An 18,393-nucleotide genomic window follows, 5' to 3' on the forward strand; every position below is an offset into this window, starting at 1 on the left:
AGCGGGCACACTGGCGTCCCGGGCGCAGTCCCGGTAGCAGTCCCCGCAGCGGCCCCTGGCGGCCGGAGGACCCAGCGCGCGCGCGCGCGCCCGAGTCCGGTGGCCCCTCCACCCGCGCGGCTCCCCAGCCCCTGGGGCCGCATCGGCCCCGCCCCGCCCAAGGGTCGCGCCTCACTTGCTGCTCCGGGGGGAGGGGCTTCCCGGCAGTCCCACCCCCCACCCAACACCGAGGAGCTCTCCGCCCCCCACCCATACCCCGCCACCTAGGGGCCTGGTTCCCCTGACGGTAACCGACCAACAAAAGGAAACAAGTGACATTGTTTTGCGAGCGCAAAATACTTTATTTACCAATTTGCATTTAGTAAAAATAGCAGCTCCCGCCTGGCCTGGGAGGGAGCTTCTTGAATCAAAAGTCGCCGGCAGCCCGCGCAGGGAACGGTCGGGTGGGCAGGCCAGACCGAGGGCGCCAGGGAGGTCTCGGGTCCCAGGGCCCCCACTGCCCCGGGTGCCACGCCCCACCTCTCTCCAAGTGACCAGAACCAACGCATCCGGGCGCGCCCTGGGTGACGCACGGGGAAACACTCCGCGCCCTTCCTCCATGACCCAGTGAGCCGCGAGGGAAACCGAGGCCCGCGCTAACTCATTTACGCCCTTTCTGCATTTAGATTCACAACACCCAACTATGTCCCCAGCAGAACCTACAGAAATTTCCTAATGATTCTTATAAATATTTAATGTTTTTCTGCGGTCTCTTCAGACTTAACGAGAACGTGGATAATTCTAAGAACAGTCGATGAAGCCTTAAAGCTTTGAGTCCAGGGGGCGGGGCCTCCCTCTGTGGGTTCAGCCCCCCCACCCACTGAAGATCCCCGTGTGGGAAAAGCAGAGGCAGCAGCCTCAGAGTCAGGGCGCGTGTCAACTCTGCGCCCTGAGGACCAGACATGAGGAAGTACATCGACTATTTTACAAAGGGCGTGGCAGTCCAGAAGTTTCTCTGGGGACGAGTCTAACCAGGCTACTCACATACTAAGAAAACCCGAATGGAATTCGTCACAGCCAGTTTTTAGCACTGGTGGGTTAGGAGGGCGGGTCCCACGTGGAACACGGCCCGGCCCGGGGAGTGGAGAGCAGAGCCTCCCTCCCGCACAGAGAAGGAAGCGAAGCTGGGAACATCTTTGCCGCCAGACTCAAATGCGCTTGGGCGACCAGGGCCTCCCTGGAAAACTCAGCTGAGTCCACGTTTCCTTGAAGCCCGTGATGCGGTGCCAGGCCCCGGGGCGCCCTCCCGGGCCCAGGGGGGCCCGACGCAGCAGTAAAGCACGGTTAGGTTTTCCGAGACACCCCAGTTACCGAAGGGCTGAGTTTTTTCGCGCAGCAAAGATGGCTCCGGCCTCCCTCGGCGCACCGCTCCCGAACGACTAAGAGCGTTTTACCCTCGGGTCACCGTCGGCTAGAGACGGAGCCAAAGCTCCCCTCGCTTCCCCCAGCACGGCAGAGGGGCCGCGGACCCAGCCCCGGCAACGCCGCGGAGACGGGCCGTGAAGGAGTCCGAGCACGACCGCGCGGAGTCACTGGCGTCCCCATCCGGGCGGGAACAGAAGGGAGGTGCGGGCCATCGATCCGTCCGAGTTCGCGGTGGAGCAGAATTTGAGGGTTCCAGATGCCACTGCAGGACGGGGACCCTTCTAGCTCAACGCCGGGTACTTCCTCTGGCCGATCCTCCCCATCCTGGAGCCCCCCGAGGCGGCAGAGGCCTGGAAAGACAAGGAAGAGTGCGGACTTCCACCCGCCAGCCTCCGAGGCCGGGGGCGCCCCGGCAGCGCCGGGGAGACGGGTCTGCGGAACCATCTCCACCGACAGAACAGGCAGGCTGCGTGTTCTCCGGAAGCCCCGACGACCGGCCAAGTGGGGACTAGGCCTAGACGTCCGCTTTGAAGGGGTCCGCACTCCCGTCGGGTGGTGAGAAGGGAGGCTGGCCCCCACGGCAGAGCACCCGGGGAGGGTGGCGGCCCAGCCCGCGACTGCAGCGTTGCGGGGAGCGCCCAGGGACAGACAGCGGACGGAGCGCAGGCATTTACTCGCGCTGAAGCGAGCCATCGAAAAACTCTTGTAAAAGTGCACGCTACGAGACGGAGGTAACGAGAGGAAACCGCCACCGGATCTTGAAACGGAAAAGCAGACGCACGGCCAGGGGGTAACCTGGGACACGGGAGTCCTGGAGGTCAGGGCAGGAGGCCGAGAGGCGGCCTCGTCTGCGGGCACGTCGAGGCAGAGAGCGGCAGGCTGGCCGAGCGCCCGGCTGACAGTGAGCAGGCCCGGCCACCCCAGGCGGTGAGGGCGACCAGGGTCGTGGGAGGCTTTATACTCTGAATGTCGAGACACGGCCCCGGCCCCTCCCTGCTCAGCTCCCCCCGAGCTGGCAGCCGGTCTGCACCCTACGGGCAAGAGACTGGAAAAGGAGGAGCGAGAAGGCAGAGAGACAGAAATAGAAAGAAACATTCAAGAGCATTCCCCAGCCGCGGGCCGTGGGCTGCCAGGTGAAGGGTGGCCAAGGCCGGCCTGGCGGAGGGAGTCAGACCCACGGTGAGGTGTGGCGGCGGGAGACCCGGCGGGAGACCGCGGGCCCCAGCGCGGTGGGGGCGTTCAGGCCAGGAGCAGCGGCAGGGACGAGAGAAGGGTGGGCGGACACAGCGGGGCGCCGGCCTGGGGATCCCTGTGCCCCAGGAGACAGCGGGGCACTTACCTGTGCAAAGTGAGCAGGGCTGTAGAAGGGCACGGCTGCCCCGGAGGCGCCCCCTGCTGCGGGGTGGTCACCGGGAGCCTGAGAAGCACAGAGAGTTCATCTCAACGCGGCCACGTCACACAGCGGTGTGCGCTCCCTTGTGGACAGACGCCACTGCCGGGTGACCACTCACAGTGCTTCTAAGGAAGCCACAGAAGCAAGTCGGAGACACTTGTCGTGACACCGGATCGCGTTACCGAGTGGTTCACAGAACACACGTAAAAATTAGAGCGGCATGCAGCGCGAGATGCTTCCGAGGCAGAACACGCGGCAGCGGGGAGTGCCCGGCCCCGGGGGGCCCCCGGGAGTGGCACCTTGAAGCAGTTAGTAGAGGTTTCTGACCACCTCAGACCTCCAGTGTCCAGCTACAGAATCCAGTGTTTTAATAAGCGAATAAAGTCACACGAAGCCTTCGTCGAGGCAACGGGAGAGCTCCGTCGTGCGACCCACACACGAGATTAAGTATTCCCGTGTCCCAGCCCGCCCGGCCGAGGACAGCCTCGCTGCCTCACTCTGCCCGGCCGCCCAGAAACGTCCCGCGCTCGATCAGAAACCAGAAATTCTCCGGACCCAGGCGGGCTTCTGAGACGCCCTCACACGCGGGGAGGCTACACCTGCGGCCGGCCGTTTGGAAAAACCGATCCGGAAAGAACGAAATCACAAAAGTCATCCGTCCCCTAGGAACGTTTTGGGGTCGGCTCGGTCGCCAGTGTAAGCGGATGGCCCGAGACCGCCCCCGAGGACACCGGAAGGAAGGAACACTGCATCCTGTGGCGCGCGGCGGGCGGGGAGGCGGCGGGCTGCGTTAGTGACGGGGGCACGACGCAGGCCGGCACGGCGCTCTTAAGGGAACCACAGAGGCGACCCGGTTCAACTCGTGTTCAGTGAGAACTGCCAGCCACAGGTACCTGATAAAAATGCTGGCTTACTTCACGCGATAATGAACTCAGTGAACTACAGCGTGAAAGCTGCGAAACAGCAAGAACACACACAACACAGACAGATGAGAAATCGACATGCGTCTGCTCCACGCGGCCAGTTCCACCCCACAGAGCCTTGTGATGCAGTGAGAATCAACACGGGCCAAGTGGGCAAAACACCAGAGTTAGTTTAAAACTCCTGCTGTGAGGGACAGTTGGGTTTTTTTTAATTAAAAAAACGTTTACGTTTCTTTGCTGGTTTTGAGAGAGAGAGAGAGAGAGAGCGCGCGCGCACAGGGAGGGGCGGAGGCAGATGGAGAGAGAATCTCAAGCAGGCTCTGTCAGCGCAGGGCCCGACACGGGGCTGGGACTCCCGAACCACGAGATCGTGACCTGAACCGAGATCAAGAGTCGGCCGTTTAACCGACTGAGCCATCCAGGCGCCCCTGACGGACAGCTTTTATTAAGACGGGGGCACCTGGGCGGCTCGGCCGGCTGAGCGTCCGACTTCGGCTCGGGTCGTGATCTCACAGCTCGCGGGTTCGAGCCCCGCGTCGGGCTCTGTGCCGACGGCTCGGAGTCTGGAGCCCGCTTCGGATGGTTTCCCTCTCTGCCCCCCGTCTGCACACTCTCTCTCCCTCAAAAATAAATAAGAAACATTAAAAGCATGTTTTGAAGGAAAAGCATCAGTTGGGGGGCGAGGGGGCCTGCCCTCATGCTGCCAGAGAAGCGTGAGCGCGGCGCTGCTGTGCCGAGTGAGGGGAGCCCGGGGCGTGTGAGCTCACACCCTGCTCTGCACGCGGCTCCCACACAACATGCAGACATAAGGGTCGCTGCTTGTGCTGTGGGACCACAACACTTTTAAAGTTCCAGAGAGCTGCTAAATTGCCTCTTCCTACTCGTCAACATTCTCATTTAAAGAAGCAGCCACTTGGACGGTACAAATGGGCGATGTCCCCAGCCCAGCGTCTGGGCAGATATGTCCTGTGCCAACGGCTTACCTCTCCTCCCTTGGAACCGTCCTCGTGGGCGGGCAGGAGCTCAGGGCCAGGGAGCGACGCTGGCAAACCTAACACCTGTCAGGAAAGAAGAAACGCAGTGGCCATCACTCCCGCGAAGCCCTCACGTGGGGCAGACCGACGCGACACCCCCCTCTGGCCCCGGCCCACGCAGCTCCACTCCGAGTAAGCGCCCCTCCGAACGGCTGCGGGTCCCACGACAGCCTATCTCTGGGGAACTCGGGCCGTGGGCCCCTTGATGGCCTCGTGTGCAAGCGCCCTCGTTATTCCGTTTCACAGAACAGGAAACAGAGGCTTTGAGATGTCACGTGATCCTTTAAACGTTAAGTAGCTGGGGCGCCCGGGTGGCTCAGTCGGTGAAGCGTCCGACTTCAGCTTAGGTCACGATCTTGCGGTTTGTGGGTTCCAGACCCGCATCGGGCTCCGTGCTGACAGCTCAGAGCCTGGAGCCTCTTTGGATTCTGTGTCTCCCTCTCTCTATCCCTCCCTTGCTCACACTCTGTCTCTCAAAACTGAACAAACATTAGAAAAAAAACCTGTTTTTTCAATTTCTCTTTTAAAAATAAATGTTAAGTTGCTAATTAACAGGGAACCAGGGTTGAAACCCACTCTGTCCACCTCCCACCATCCTATTTCACATGCAAGTTGTAAAAATTAGAAAAAAAGTCTCTTTCTGACTGTGGGTTCAGGAAGCCAAGGCCACCATACCACGTGCACCACACGGTTACGATCTCCATCTCTAGAGGCGCTTAGGGGAGAGACTTCCGTGGAAACTGTCTTCTCTGGGTGCATGATGGGAATGATGCAAACAGCAGGCCGACCTTCCGAGGCAGCGGCACGGGCCAAGTCCTCCCCGCCCCCGCCGCCCGTCCCCGCGGCCCCACTCGCCTGGGGGCTCACGCGGGGGGCTCACCTGGGGCTCTGAGGCAGGCTCTGGATCGACGGCCCCCCCCGCAGGCGCACGCCCTTCCCTGCCGGCCCCCTCTGCGGGTGGGGCTTCCTCCGCATCTGTGAAGGGGACAGTGCGGGAGGCTGTCAGTCCGTCCACAACGTCGCCGGGGTTTCATTTAGAACAGTCTCCAGGGGAAAGGTTTCCCACAGCGCACTTGTGGGGGACCCGGAACGGGATCCGTGAACAAACACGGATGGACCGCAGGCTCCCCGCACGTCAGCCGGGTCATTTTTCTTAAAGGGAGGTGAGGGCCAGGGGCTCTCAGAAAGGAGGTCACAGGTCAGGAGGCCCCATCCCCCCTACCTGCGCTTGGTCCGAACAAGTGGGTGGGAATCGGCATCGGGGCCAGAGGAGCAAAAAACTCCGCCGGGGCGAGAGCCGGTTCACTCCGCTGGGGGCCCCCCGGGTTTAAGACGTCCACGTAGCGCGCTCGGGCTCCGGCTGCGTCAGGGCGAGCGGCAAATCCAGGTCAGCGCGCCGCAGGGCCCCGCTCCCCCGGGCCCCCCCCCCCCCCCCCCCCCCCCGCCCCCCCCGGGGCGCGGGGCGCGGGCCCCCCCCCCCGCGCCCCCCCCCCCCCCCCGGACGCGGCTCCCCACGTGGCGCAGGGCTGGCTTCCCCCGGGGTGATGCCCCCCGTCTCGCACACACCCCGAAGCCGCCAGCGCCGCGCCGCCTCTGAGCGGGGCCCTCGTGCTCCCGAGACGGGCGTCTCTCTCTGCGGGGTCACCCCGTGACGCTGCCGTCCCTCCTGTGCGCTCCGCCACCTCCCCTCAACTCTCCTGAGCCCGCACCACAGACGAGTTCTCCGAGTCTAATTTCTGCCTCGACCGTTACCTGCTTTCCTGGAAAACATGTTCACGGAGGCTCTCGGGGGTCCCCCGGGACCAGGGGGCCCAGCCTGTGCAGCCTTGGGGAGGGAGGTCGGTGGTGGGGGCGGAGCCTTCTTCTGCGGAGGGAAAGACGCTTCAGAGACCTGCCCGTGGACCCGCGGCCACCGGGCGCGGACGGAGGCCTCGCAGGCGCCCACGGCCAGGTGGCAGGGAGCACTCCTCCCGCCAAGCAGACGCGAGGAATTCCAACTCACCTCCTCCTCTGGCTCGTTTACATCTACCCATCGGTTCTTCTTTTCATCCCAGACGATCTGCCACCATCATGAAAATAAAGAGAGAAGTCCGGACTCTCAGCGGAACAGACCCGGAGCGCGGCCCCGTGTGACGCTGCACACCCAGGAGACGCCCACCCAGCTGTGCCCGTAGCCGGGGTAGCGCTGTGCGAGCCACTGCCGGCCACGTCACGTGAAGTCACAGGCCCCGCCGGCCCCACGTCCTGCAGCACTCACCGACTTGTTCTTGTCGTCGGGCAGATAAGCCTCTGTCCTTTTCTTCCCGGGCAGCCAACGAAACAACCAGGACTCGCTGCTCTAAATACAGAAACAACCACAACACCCTGGAGGACGCGGTGCTGGGTGAGGGGAGCCCCACACGGAAGGCCCGTCCTGAAGGGTCCGCTCACAGGAGGTCCGAGCAGAGTCGGATCCGCGGACAAGGGCGGGGGAAGGGGTGGGGTCCGTGTGCAATGGGACAGAGTGCAGTCTGGAAAGACGGACACGTTCTGGGGACGGATGCGGGGGGGGGGGAACGGCGGCACAACAGCGTGAATGAGCCTGACGCCCCCAAACTATGCCCTCAAAACAGGGTTAAAATGGTCACTTTTACACTGCGTGTATCTTACCACAATTTAAAAACCTGAACAATGTGCCTTTTGGAACTTTTCCTGTCTAATGCCAACGGATGGCAGCCTCCGGCATCCTCCCTCCCTGACTCAGCAGTGGCAAGAAGGCTGGGAAAGTCCTTGTGGGACCCCCTCAAAACAGTCCCCCGTGTCCCGCCCTGAGAGAATTTAGGTGTCAGGAATGCTGACTTCACTCCTCGCGTACCGTACTTGGCTTCTTCTAGAGCAAGCAAACAGGGAAGGAGCCGCAGTGGCTGTGTGTGCTCTCAAACCCGTCGCTCTGGGCGACACGGGTCTGCACGCTCCCACCTCGCTGAAGCATCACGTTCCAGCTCACGGTTCCGGCACACTCTGGGATCACACTTGCGTTTCAGTAAGATACCAGCCATTTAAAAAAACCGATAAACTGAACCATGTTAAGAACCGATAATCTACTTAAAAAAAGGCGGGGAAGGGCACCTGGCTGGGTCAGTTGGTGGAGCGCATGACTCTCACTCTCTTGGTCTCAGAGCTGTGAGTTCGAGCCCCACGGTGGGTGTGATTACTTTAAAAAAGAGAAAAGAACACGTTCCTCATAAGCTAACTAACACGAAGCGAAAGGAGCCGGCCCACAGTGTAGAAGAGGATGTGGGGCACGTGTATCTAACAGGGGACTGGTGGCCACAGTGGAAAAGGACCCGATTAAAAGCAGAAGACACAGGCCAGCACCACGAAGCCGACGACGGAGGTGGGAACGGGCGTGTGAAGAAGGTGCTCAGCACCCTTGCCCCCCAGGGACGCGAACTGAAAGCACCAGGGGGCAGCACGGAGCCCGGCAGAGGCTTCGGTGGGCGGGACGGCCCAGCGCGCGGAAGGAGCGCCACCTCCCCGGCTGTGCTGCGGGGTCGGTCACCGGTCCAAGCTGCCCGGCGGCCCCTTCCCAGGCTGGACCCCCAAGAGAAACGAGCACTTTCGCCAACAGCAGACAGACCAGAACCGCTCGTGTGGCTTTTCCATAACCAGCCTGTCTGTGTCCATTACCCAGGACGAAAGATAAATACAATTGTAGCATCTGCGGACCCTCCCTCGATGTTCCCATACAAGGGTGTTTAAACATCAGTCTCCTTCATAAGAAGTCCCAGAACAGGAGGCACCAGCCAATGGTGACAGAAGTCAGAAGAGGCCACCCTCGGGGGCTGGGCTGTGACAGGCCGTGAACACAGGGGGCCTCTGGGAGGGCTGCGCTGCTCCAACCCCACTCGGGCCGTGCCCGTTTGGGGACCCAGATGCACGAACGTTCACAAAGCTTCACGTTTCACACGCCCCTAGGACACTTCCCAAACCGTGTGGCCCAAGTGACGAAAGAACGGTGGCCTGGGGCCCGGCGCCCAGCGCCGAGGCGTGAGGAAGGGCCTGTGGGAGCCCCCGCCCCGCCGGAGGTGCGCCGTGTGCTACCTTCTTAGGCTCCTTGACCTCTTTCCCGGCCGCCTGTGCAGGCCTCTTCCCTTCGGGCGTGGACGCGAGAGGCGGCTGCAGGGCTCTGGGGCCAGCACGCTCCCACGCCGGAGGGACCTCGGAGTCCTGGGACGTCCTGGAGGGGCCCTGTTCCGAGGCAACAGGGGAGGAGGTTCACCCGGGGCACCACAGCAGAGGCCTTATGACTCGTGAGGAGGGCAGAGTGGGGGGGGGCGGGGGACACAGCTGCCCCCCACCCCCCAGCCTGCAGTTAGCCAGCCAGTCTGTCGAGGCGCACTGCAGGAGCAGGAAGGGGGTTCGGGAGCTCAGGGGGCACTGCCGGGCTGCAAGGAAGAGGGAAGGGACTGGGCACAGCGGAGCAGGGGGCGTTGTAAAAGATAGGCTTATTTGTTTAGAAAATACTTCTCGCTGAGCGAAGACCCCATTTTCAAAATTAGTGACTGTCATTTTACACGAAAACAGAGTATTCTTGTGGAGGAACGTGTAACAAAAGTTTAGACGATGACCGCATGCCCACAGAGGCCTGCTCTCTGTACAGAAGGCTGTAGAACAGCGTGTGGAAAAGCGTCTGTTCCCCCCCTCAACCCCCGCGCTGAGACGAGAGCAAACAGGTGGTGTTTACACCAGACGCGTCTGATAAAACGATATCTTGATTTCAAGAAACCAGTGAGATTTTTAGGGATTCTACTGCAGAAAGTGAGGTGCAGAGAGTGGGTAGGGCTCTCCAATTTAGAAAACTCAAAGTTAGCAATGCAGTTTCATTACAAGCGAGCACTTTCTCTCCATGAAGTAACGATCCCCACACCACACTGGTAAACGAGCGTTTTCCTCCGTAGCGCTTTTCCCCAACTCCGTATGGTGAGGATCCAAGTTATTTCAGAGCAGCTTTCCCACGGAGAAGCAATTTAAAGGATAATTTCCTAAGTTTCACTACTATCTTTCTACTTAAGGCTAAAGAGCGACAAGTCTGGGCTCCTAATCAACGCAGCTTATGGAAAATGAATAGCTTAAAAACAAAAAGTGGGAGAGTACCAGATGAGCAAATTTTCCGCCAAAACCATCTTCTCTCCGTTCCGGAAGCGAGTTTCTCCCAAGCGCCTCCTGTGGCATCACCCCTGTCAACGGAAGAGAGAGCCACGGTGGCAGCTTCGCGACGCGCCTCAGAGCCCGAGACCGGAAATGGTCTCGAAATGGCTTCATCTTCAAAGACGGGTCTACACCGTACTGTGCCCGAGTACACAGCACGACAACCACATCGGAGCGCAGAGCAGGTCCCAGCCCGGGCGCACCTCAAGGCCGGCTCGCCACACCGGGACACCCGCTTACACTCTGCGTCCTAACCAACAGCCAAATCACAAGGGAGACTAGCGTGGATCTCGATCAGCCGTTCCGCCTAGAACTTCCAGAACCCTTAGCAGACAGTAAGCGATACAACTCGTTTCAAGCGCAAATGACTTAAGGCCCTTCTGCCAATCACCTCCTTGAACACCAAACCCAGTCTAGGCCTCTGGGGATGGCGTCGCGGCAGAGACCCACCTGGGTCCTGGCTTCCGGCCTCCTGGGGCAGGTGCTCGCTTTCCTGCAGAGACGGTGCGCCCGCTGGCAGGCCAGGTCCCGGGTACAGAGCTGCAGCCTCAGGCCCAGAGGGCTCTGGAAAGCCAAGCGCAGACCCGGGGGGTCCGCAGCCAGGCCCCAGCTCCGCAGGGCCGGGGGGTGGTGGCACGGGGAACAGCGGCACCCTGGCGGGGAGGGCCGGCTGGCTGTCGGGGAGCGTCGGCGGAGCTGCAAGAGCGAACAGCGGCCTGAGGTCACTGGCGCTAACTCCAGTCACTTGCAGAAGCGAACGGGCGGTCGCCGCACAGGTTAGCACGCGGCATTCTGCGTGGCCACGTTTCTTTCGTTATGTGCTAAGAGAACCCGGCGCCCAAACAGAAAGGGCGGGGGATGCGAGGGCCTCTGCGGTCGGGGGAAGAACAGCACGCGGGGACCCTTTGAGGACCAAAGGGAGAACGTCGTTAAAGACGACGGGCAAGGGCTCTAAGCCACAGCGAGACCCAACACAACCCAGAGAGCGGCTGCGTTCACGGAGTCCTCCTGGCCTCGGCCGCCGGGGGACAAAGGGGCGCCCGCCCACTCAGCCGATGTTTACAGCCGAGAGAACGGACAGCCTCGCGGAGGGAGAGGAGAAGGCTGACGCGAAGCTGAGACACGTCCCCTCCGCTCTCCCAGAGGGGCAGGGCGAGAATGTTCCGCGTGCGGCACGGGGCTCACCTGAAGGCAGCAGCCGCACGCCCTGACCGAAGCGCTCAGCGCTGGGCACAGGCAGTGCCAGCAGCGGATTGCCCGGCTGGGCGGGTCCCGGGCCGTCGTGCTGCCCGGCCTCAGGGCCGGGCGTGCTGGGGCAGCGCTGGGAGAGGGCCCCGTCCAGGCTCCACGGCGCGGCGCCCTCCTACAGGAGAGACACCGCAGGCATTTCCCACAGCCCCGCGCTGCGGCACCAACCCCGGGGGACCCGCTCCCCGCGTCTGTGCTTCAGGAGCGCCTCCCGGCCCCGTCCCGGGAATCCACGCGCCTCTGAAATCCTACCGTTTACACCGAACACCCGCACTCGATGTGAAAACGGGGACACGGACCGCGCCTGTCAGCCCGTCTCTGACATCGCATCTCCCGAGACCGAAAGCAAACCTCACACCTTGACCTGCTTCTCGACGCGCTGCAGCTGGACCAACCAGGCGGGCTCCATGAAGGACTCCTCCTCCGGCTTCTCTCTCAGCTGAGGGTCGAAGAGCCGCAACTGTGAGGCGATCTAGACGCACACGGGGTGGGGGGAAGAGCCCGTTACCACCGGGGAGGACAGGCCCACACGGGTGACCCAGAGACAAAAGCATCTTCGTCACCCAACCGGGCGGCTGAATCACCGGGAAGGTTTTCTGAGGCGCGCCGTGACCTGCCCCGGAGCGGCTGGCGAGACCGAGACATCAACAAGGGGGCCCGGGAGCCTCGAATGCGCCCCAGCAGACCCGTCAGCCTGTGTGCGTGGGGGCCAGCAGTCCGCACGCCCCCCGGAGCGAGTCTGCTGCCCCTCCCATCGGATCCCACGGACTTGGCTTCGCCGATCAAAACACTGAATGGACCCAGAAATGCACACACCCTGACGGTGTGTAGGGGGAGAGGGACGGTGAGGGAGGCGGGGACAGATGAAACAAGGTGGCCGTGGGTTCACTGCTGAAGCTGGCGGAAGAAGGATTCGTTATTCTGTTTTCGTAAACGTCTAAAACTTCTCGTAATGAAACACTTTCCCAAGTTATCACGCGAGTGCATTCTCCTGAACGAAACTCCCGGGGAGAGGGGAACGCTGGCGCAGCGGGCAGCTTGTGCTGCGCGTCCCCACGCGCAACCCCGTCTCCTTTGAGCCTCGCCTGCTCCCGGAGGCCGGTCACGCGGTCCCTGTTTTACAGAGCAAGAAACTGGGGCCGGCCCTGGAGCAGCCAGGCCCCAAAGCCAGGCTGCTGGACTCTGGTAGCTCACGCTGTGAACCGCTAGATTCAAGGGCCCCACGGTGAGTCTCCCGGGGAAACTTCCTTAGAAGCTACCGTCCCGTTTCTGCACTGGGGTGAGAGAGCTGACGAGTTCTTACGCTAACGCAAAAACACCGGATGCCCGTCCAAGAACACGAAAACCGCTAAAGCCGTTCAAGAAGGAAGTCCCGACGGTCCCAGCTCGGTTCCCGAGTCCCGTCAGCCCGGTGTCGCGGGGAGGACGCTCAGGGGACGTCACCTGAGCCAGCTGGCTGATGAGCACCGGAGAGTGCGCGTGGGGCTGCGTCAGGACGGTCTTGGCGATCACTTCGCAGTAGTGGAAGGCTTGCGTGGCCAGCCCCATCTCCGCCAGGCGGCAGGAGTAGATGAACTTGAACACCTGGAGCAGGTGAACGAGCACAGCGGTCTGAGGCACCGCCCCCGCCCCCGCCCCCACCAGACCCCCCCACCCCCAGGCTGGAGCTACTCTCACGCTTCGCCTCGCGCACCCCACACACGCCCCCGGCGGCTGCCCAGCAGCACCAACCCTGCTCCCGGAGGGATCTCACCTTTCGCTTATTTATTTTTTAAAGATTTCACTTTTTAAGTTACCCTCACATCCAACGTGGGGCTCCAGCTCCCGACCCCGATATCGAGAAGCCAGCCAGGTGCCCCCCAAGGTATCTCAGGTGAAAGTCGACAACTCAGCTTCTTGGCAACCCTTTCTCTTCAACACGCTTACGAGGCTGGTCGGGACAGCCGTCCCCACTCGCTCTGCCCCACAGACATTTATGCCCACACGGTCCCCGGTCAGATAATACTCTCCCCACGACGCTAAGAGCTGCCGACAGACAAAGTACTGGGGACCAAACGCTCAACAAACATCTTAAAGGCAAACAAAATCCTCAACTCAACAGGGCTTTCTTCTCAAGCATTATGGACGCCCGAGCGTCTCGAGATCTCCAAAAACACTTTATCGCTTTCTGCGCAAGGACTCGAACCCGCGATGGTCGGAGAGTTGTCAGCACGGACCGCCCGCCCACCCCCGCTGACCTGGAAGTTGGGGAAGGAGCAGGTCTGTGCCCCGAGGGACTGGGCATACTCATAGGCCTCCGTCCTCTGAATGGCTTCATTGGTTGCAAACTGGAAAAACGGCAAACTGTCGAGGAGACAGGGAACCTTAGTCTTTGAGCAGGTCACCCAGAAGCCCGTCACACCACAGGACAAAGCCGGCAGCCGCTGCCGGGCCGCCCGCCGTCTCTGGGTGGGCTGAAGGAGGGTGCTTTCCCTCTGCGGGAAAACAGAGACCGCTATGTTCCTCACCTGTGATTCGATCCAATTAAAACCAGTTTTGCGGTTTTCTTCGTATAGACCCCTAACCCGACCTGGGCCATGAGGTAGCAGAAGTGCGCAGCATCCAAGAGACCTTTCGAAGCTGAGGAGACACAAAGCAGGCCGCAGCCAGTGACGCCGAGTTCTCCCAGGAATCAAAACGCGTGGATGGAAAACACCACAGAGACAACGCGAACGGCCCTCAGTACCCCGGCAGCGGCTTCCACACACGAGCGTCCTGCGCTCTCCCACCTCCGGGCCCGCGCCCGCACCTGACCTACCTAGCGTGTCGCCCATGGTGGTCATCGCCCTGGACTCCACATCCACGCTGCTGCTCAGGTTGGACAAAATCATAGCAAGATGCGGCCTCCAATCTCCCCACTTCTCGTCTCCGCAACACTGAGGTCAGAAAAACGCAAACCCAGGTAAACCCTCCTCCTCAGAAGACAGCGTCATTTTCATTTCTCACGGGTGAGCTCAAAGAGCACAGCGAGGGAGCGAGACCAACAGGGGGTCGCAGGCCTCGCGGCCCGTGACGCAATCTGTCAGACGAGCGAGCCCGGACAGACAGCCGGACCGCAGAGATGCCCGCGAGCCCCTGAACACTGACCGTGGACGCAGCGGGCATCCGGCCCGACATCAGCTGGTACACTGTCTGCAGAGGGTCGTTGATTGGAAGACTGTTGGCGAACCTGGGCAAATACAAAGAGACGAAGACCCGAGTTGGCCCTGTGTCGAGGACAAAAAGACAAAAACAAGTCTGCTCTCATCTTGGCCATCTAATGGCCGTCTGGCACTTAACCCGGGCGAAGTGCACAGGTCCCAGTATTTCGATTAAGGAGCTGAAAACAAACACAAGGCCCCGGGATCTCGTGGTGGTTTCACATAAAGTACAAGAACTACACGGCCAATAAAAACTTCTAAAACCCCCTTCGCGGTACAACCCACGGACGAAGGCCAAGCAAGCCCGGGCCAGCGGCACCTGCTTTCTGGGACGAAATCTACAGGCCACTGTGCTTCCAAGAGCTGGCCGGGCAACACGACCAGGCCAGTTGGAAGCGCCCAGAGACAGCCTACAGGGCAAGATGCTCTACCTGGTCATGACCCGGGCGTGTGTCCGGCTGTCCATCTTGCTTGCCAGCAACAGAGCATGTCCCCACAAGGCATTTTTCATCGCGGATTCCAAAGCATCCTGCAAAGTGTTTTCGGGGTTACCTGAGTTATCAGAACGATCTCCCCGACACAAGCAAGCGGGCACGGCGGCCCGCGTGTCGTCAGGCACCGCTGGGGGCGGGCAGAGCAGAGGGCACACCAAGGAACGCGCGACTCAAAGGTCTGCCGACACAGCTCCGGTTCAGAAACGAAGTCCACTTTTCACATGTGCCCCAGCTGCAAAGTCCCTGTGGTAGCAGGCTGGCGAATACACATCTCGCTTTGTCATCTACTAGCAGCATGAAGAACACACACGCAGATCAGCAACCAGGGCAACCGAGACGGGGTACCGCCACCCCCAAACCATCGCTTCCCCCATGGGACACACCACAGGGATCGCATCCCCGTTCCAGAATGCGGCACGAGGCCTCCACGAACGTCATCTCGACACGCACAGAGCCTTTCCTAAGGCAGACTTTCCCTTACCCAAAGTCACCCGGGGCACGACTCAGAGGACACCTTCGGGCGACAAACACGTTGCGGTACAGGTAAACGGGAGGCAAACCGGACAGACTTTAAAATTTCAACCGGTCGGAAGATGTCCACGTGAAGACCGTTTAGTTATCACACACGAGCTTTTGGAGCGGATCACGACGTCGGAGTGCCCCGAACTGCCGGCCTGGGAGACCCCCGCCACCAGGGCGCCCACGCGGCCCCCACGGGCCCCCTAGGGCCCTCCCCGCAGTCTGCCTGGTCCCGGCGAGCCTCCAACGGCTCTGCATATTGTGATCGGCTCCCCACCGGCCCCCGGCTCCCACCTCACCGGGGAGGATGGTGTAATTTCTGTCTCGTGCTCGGCTTGGCCCCGAGACCCGCACACGACAGGGGTGCAGCCTGAGCATGGGAAATTCATCTATTTGCCCAATGACTGAAAAGCGCACTCGCAGGTCTCCGACCCCACAACCCTCGGAAGAAAATCCCCACTGACGCGAGAGGACGTACCAACACCACACGGGACGGCGTCTCTGGCGCCCAAGAGCGGGACCGCACCCCTCGGCTGCGCCCTGTGCCCCGGGACACCCTCCCCCTCCCCGCTCCCGCTCACCTTCTTGCGTCCGTAGAGCAGCAGCTCTCGGAACCTCTCTGTTTCCTTCTCGAGAGTGCTGGTGGTGGCCGCATGGCTGTCGGTGAGGAACGAGAGCTGGGCCTCCCCGGACTCCTCCTCCTCCACTTGTCCCACTGCCTCGTTAGTAAAATCAATCAGGTTGGCCTCGTTGGGTGACTTCCCAGGAAGCCATGCCGTTCGGTGGTCTCGTAACAGAAGTTCCGCGATGTCTGTTCCCACCACGGTCTGTGAGGGCCACGGGGGCACGAAGAACAGAAGGGTTTACCACAAACAGAATTCACTGCCGGGGTGACAGGACACTCCCGCTCGTCATCAGGCGAGGCCCCGAGCAGGACTCCTCAGGCGTGCACGCTCTACTCCCAGGGGCACAGAGCACCGCCCGTGACAGGGCCAGGAGCAGGATGGGCAGACCACAGACTGCCTGATAGGCCGACAAAAAGGTGGACCCACACCTCCCTTTGCCCCAAACCACACGGCCCTGAATTCCACTTCCCCAAATCACTGCTAGGAAGCTCTTCCTGCGTGAGCCCCTGGACGGTGACCCTGCTTCGCCGAGCACAGCCCGAAAAGAAATCCCGCCCAACTCCTCGGGGTGCAGGGGGACCGAGGCAGGGGCCAACGAGAAACTTACCCCGTTCTGCCTGCACAAGAGAACAATGAAATTCCAAAGGAGACTGGCAGACTCCTTGTCAATTAAATTTTCATTCTGCAAACATTTCGTAGCTTTGTTCTGTGCAAAATTAATAACATCCACTTTATGGGTGTCACCTCTGAAAAAAGAACACACACTCGATGAACAGCAACACCTTGCATCCGCGAGGCTGAGCACAGCAGCCGCCTCCGGACAGACATCGCGGGGTGCTCCGACGGGGACGTACTTGCCGAGCGGTCCCGGGAACGAGCGCATCTCCTCCTGGTCCGGCGTGTGCTGCAGCAAGGTCTGGTGGAACCGGGGCGGGGCGGGGCGGGGCGGGGGTGGAGAGAGACAGCAGCTCAGGGGCAGCGTCTGCCGGCTGCACAGGAGCACCAAGCGATCGACGCCACCTGGGGGGTGGCTGCCCCTCCGTCACAGGGCGCGGGCACATTTGGTTTACAACAGTGACTTTCAAGCTCTACTTGAAGGAGTGGGAACCGCGCCTCCCCTCAAACTCTGAAGTGGGGCCCTAACGTGCACAGAAGAGGCCTGCCAGGGCCGCAGAAGAGGGCGCCCTCCCACCAGCCTCCTGCACCCCAGCGCCTCTCCCCGTAACCCACATTCACCAGTAAGAGGCCTCCCTGCTGAACCAGAAATGCCAGTGAAGACAGAAAGTGAATATGCCTTAAAACCAAGTCTGACGTGACCCCCAACGCAGACGCTCGAAATGCTGATCTCTGAGAGGAAACTGACATGACCCAACGCAACAGAAACATCTGCGGATCGAAGACGTGTGCAGAGAAACGCTTTGCAAGGTCACTTCTTCAAGGGCAGTCCTGCGAGGTGCAATTTCTACTCACGGAATTACCTCCATGCTGTGGATCTCGACCAGCGCGGGCTGTCCTTCTGAAGGCAGATTTGGAATCACTTTAATGAGCTGACCCCCAGGACCAAACCTGGCACAGACATGAGGCACTGAGAATTTCTCAGGAGAGGTTGGTCTTGACGGAGCTACGTTTAAATAAAGTGAAAAAGAAACAGCTTGTCACCCTGTGGTGCTTCTGAACTAGACCAACAGCCCAGAATTTCACGACACCCACGTGGCTGGAGTCACAGGTCAGACTCGTCGTGGCAACCTGGCTTCCAACCTAAAGGTATTTTGGTTAGACGTCCTCCCAGAAAGGAGAACTTAGGTGTGTGTCAGAAAAGCGTTTCAGTCATTAGACACGACGGCTACTCTCTTCTGAAAAGAGAACTCCTTTGAAACAGCCGCGTGCGTGGAGCGAGTGTCACTCGCGAGGAGCGTCGGGCTTCCAGCTGCTCGGACGCCCCCAGAGCCTCCACACCTAACCCTAACCCTGACGGTGAGTGGCGCAGGGGTCGACAAGGGGACTGAGGACAGAGATCTTCACTGGAGCATCGCCCTGTAGGGTCCGACGCCCACGTCTGCACTTCTCCAGGGGAGAGCATTTGATCCAGTGTCTCAGGGAGGAGTCGAGACTGTGGCACAGGTGACAAGTCCACGCAGGTTTTCAAGGGGAGTTAGGAGTTTCCCACACCCAAGCAGCCAGCACCGGGGAGCACAGGGCGGCCGCGCCTGAGAACCTGGCGGGGAGCCTGTACTCAGAGCCACACCGGCGTGGGCACCACGGACAGACTGGGCTGCTCTCAGGTCTGAGTCCGAGGGATGGCACCAGCCCCCGTGACAAGCTCTGTGACTCACGGCAGTCCTTACCCTGCAGAGCCAACCAGGCCAGGCACCGCCAGTTCCCA

At 61.0% G+C, this 18,393-nt stretch overlaps 1 protein-coding gene across 8 annotated transcripts in view; it reads right to left on the minus strand.

Moving 5' to 3' along the window:
* Positions 1 to 318: 318 nt before the first annotated feature.
* SEC16A (SEC16 homolog A, endoplasmic reticulum export factor) overlaps positions 319 to 18,393 on the minus strand; it is a 33,335-nt gene continuing 15,260 nt past the window's right edge. For 5 of the 8 annotated variants that reach the window (XM_040464344.1, XM_040464343.1, XM_040464348.1 and 2 more), the window contains exons 8-30: positions 17,489 to 17,631; positions 16,865 to 16,926; positions 16,618 to 16,756; positions 15,966 to 16,211; positions 14,803 to 14,900; positions 14,319 to 14,400; positions 13,990 to 14,107; positions 13,700 to 13,811; positions 13,430 to 13,535; positions 12,636 to 12,776; positions 11,551 to 11,664; positions 11,130 to 11,307; positions 10,395 to 10,640; positions 9,891 to 9,973; positions 8,838 to 8,984; positions 7,012 to 7,092; positions 6,757 to 6,813; positions 6,507 to 6,618; positions 5,977 to 6,114; positions 5,635 to 5,729; positions 4,704 to 4,778; positions 3,691 to 3,750; positions 1,761 to 2,821 (exon numbers count right to left, since the gene is read on the minus strand). In XM_040464344.1, coding sequence (XP_040320278.1) covers positions 2,573 to 2,821; positions 3,691 to 3,750; positions 4,704 to 4,778; positions 5,635 to 5,729; positions 5,977 to 6,114; positions 6,507 to 6,618; positions 6,757 to 6,813; positions 7,012 to 7,092; positions 8,838 to 8,984; positions 9,891 to 9,973; positions 10,395 to 10,640; positions 11,130 to 11,307; positions 11,551 to 11,664; positions 12,636 to 12,776; positions 13,430 to 13,535; positions 13,700 to 13,811; positions 13,990 to 14,107; positions 14,319 to 14,400; positions 14,803 to 14,900; positions 15,966 to 16,211; positions 16,618 to 16,756; positions 16,865 to 16,926; positions 17,489 to 17,631 — 2,882 coding nt within the window. In that variant the 3' untranslated portion in view covers positions 1,761 to 2,572. The other 3 variants (XM_040464350.1, XM_040464349.1, XM_040464351.1) reach the window with 2 other exon arrangements.

This window comes from Herpailurus yagouaroundi, unplaced genomic scaffold (genome assembly GCF_014898765.1).
Source record: "Herpailurus yagouaroundi ecotype Mexico unplaced genomic scaffold, PumYag 440, whole genome shotgun sequence".
NCBI classification, from domain to species: domain Eukaryota; kingdom Metazoa; phylum Chordata; class Mammalia; order Carnivora; family Felidae; genus Herpailurus; species Herpailurus yagouaroundi.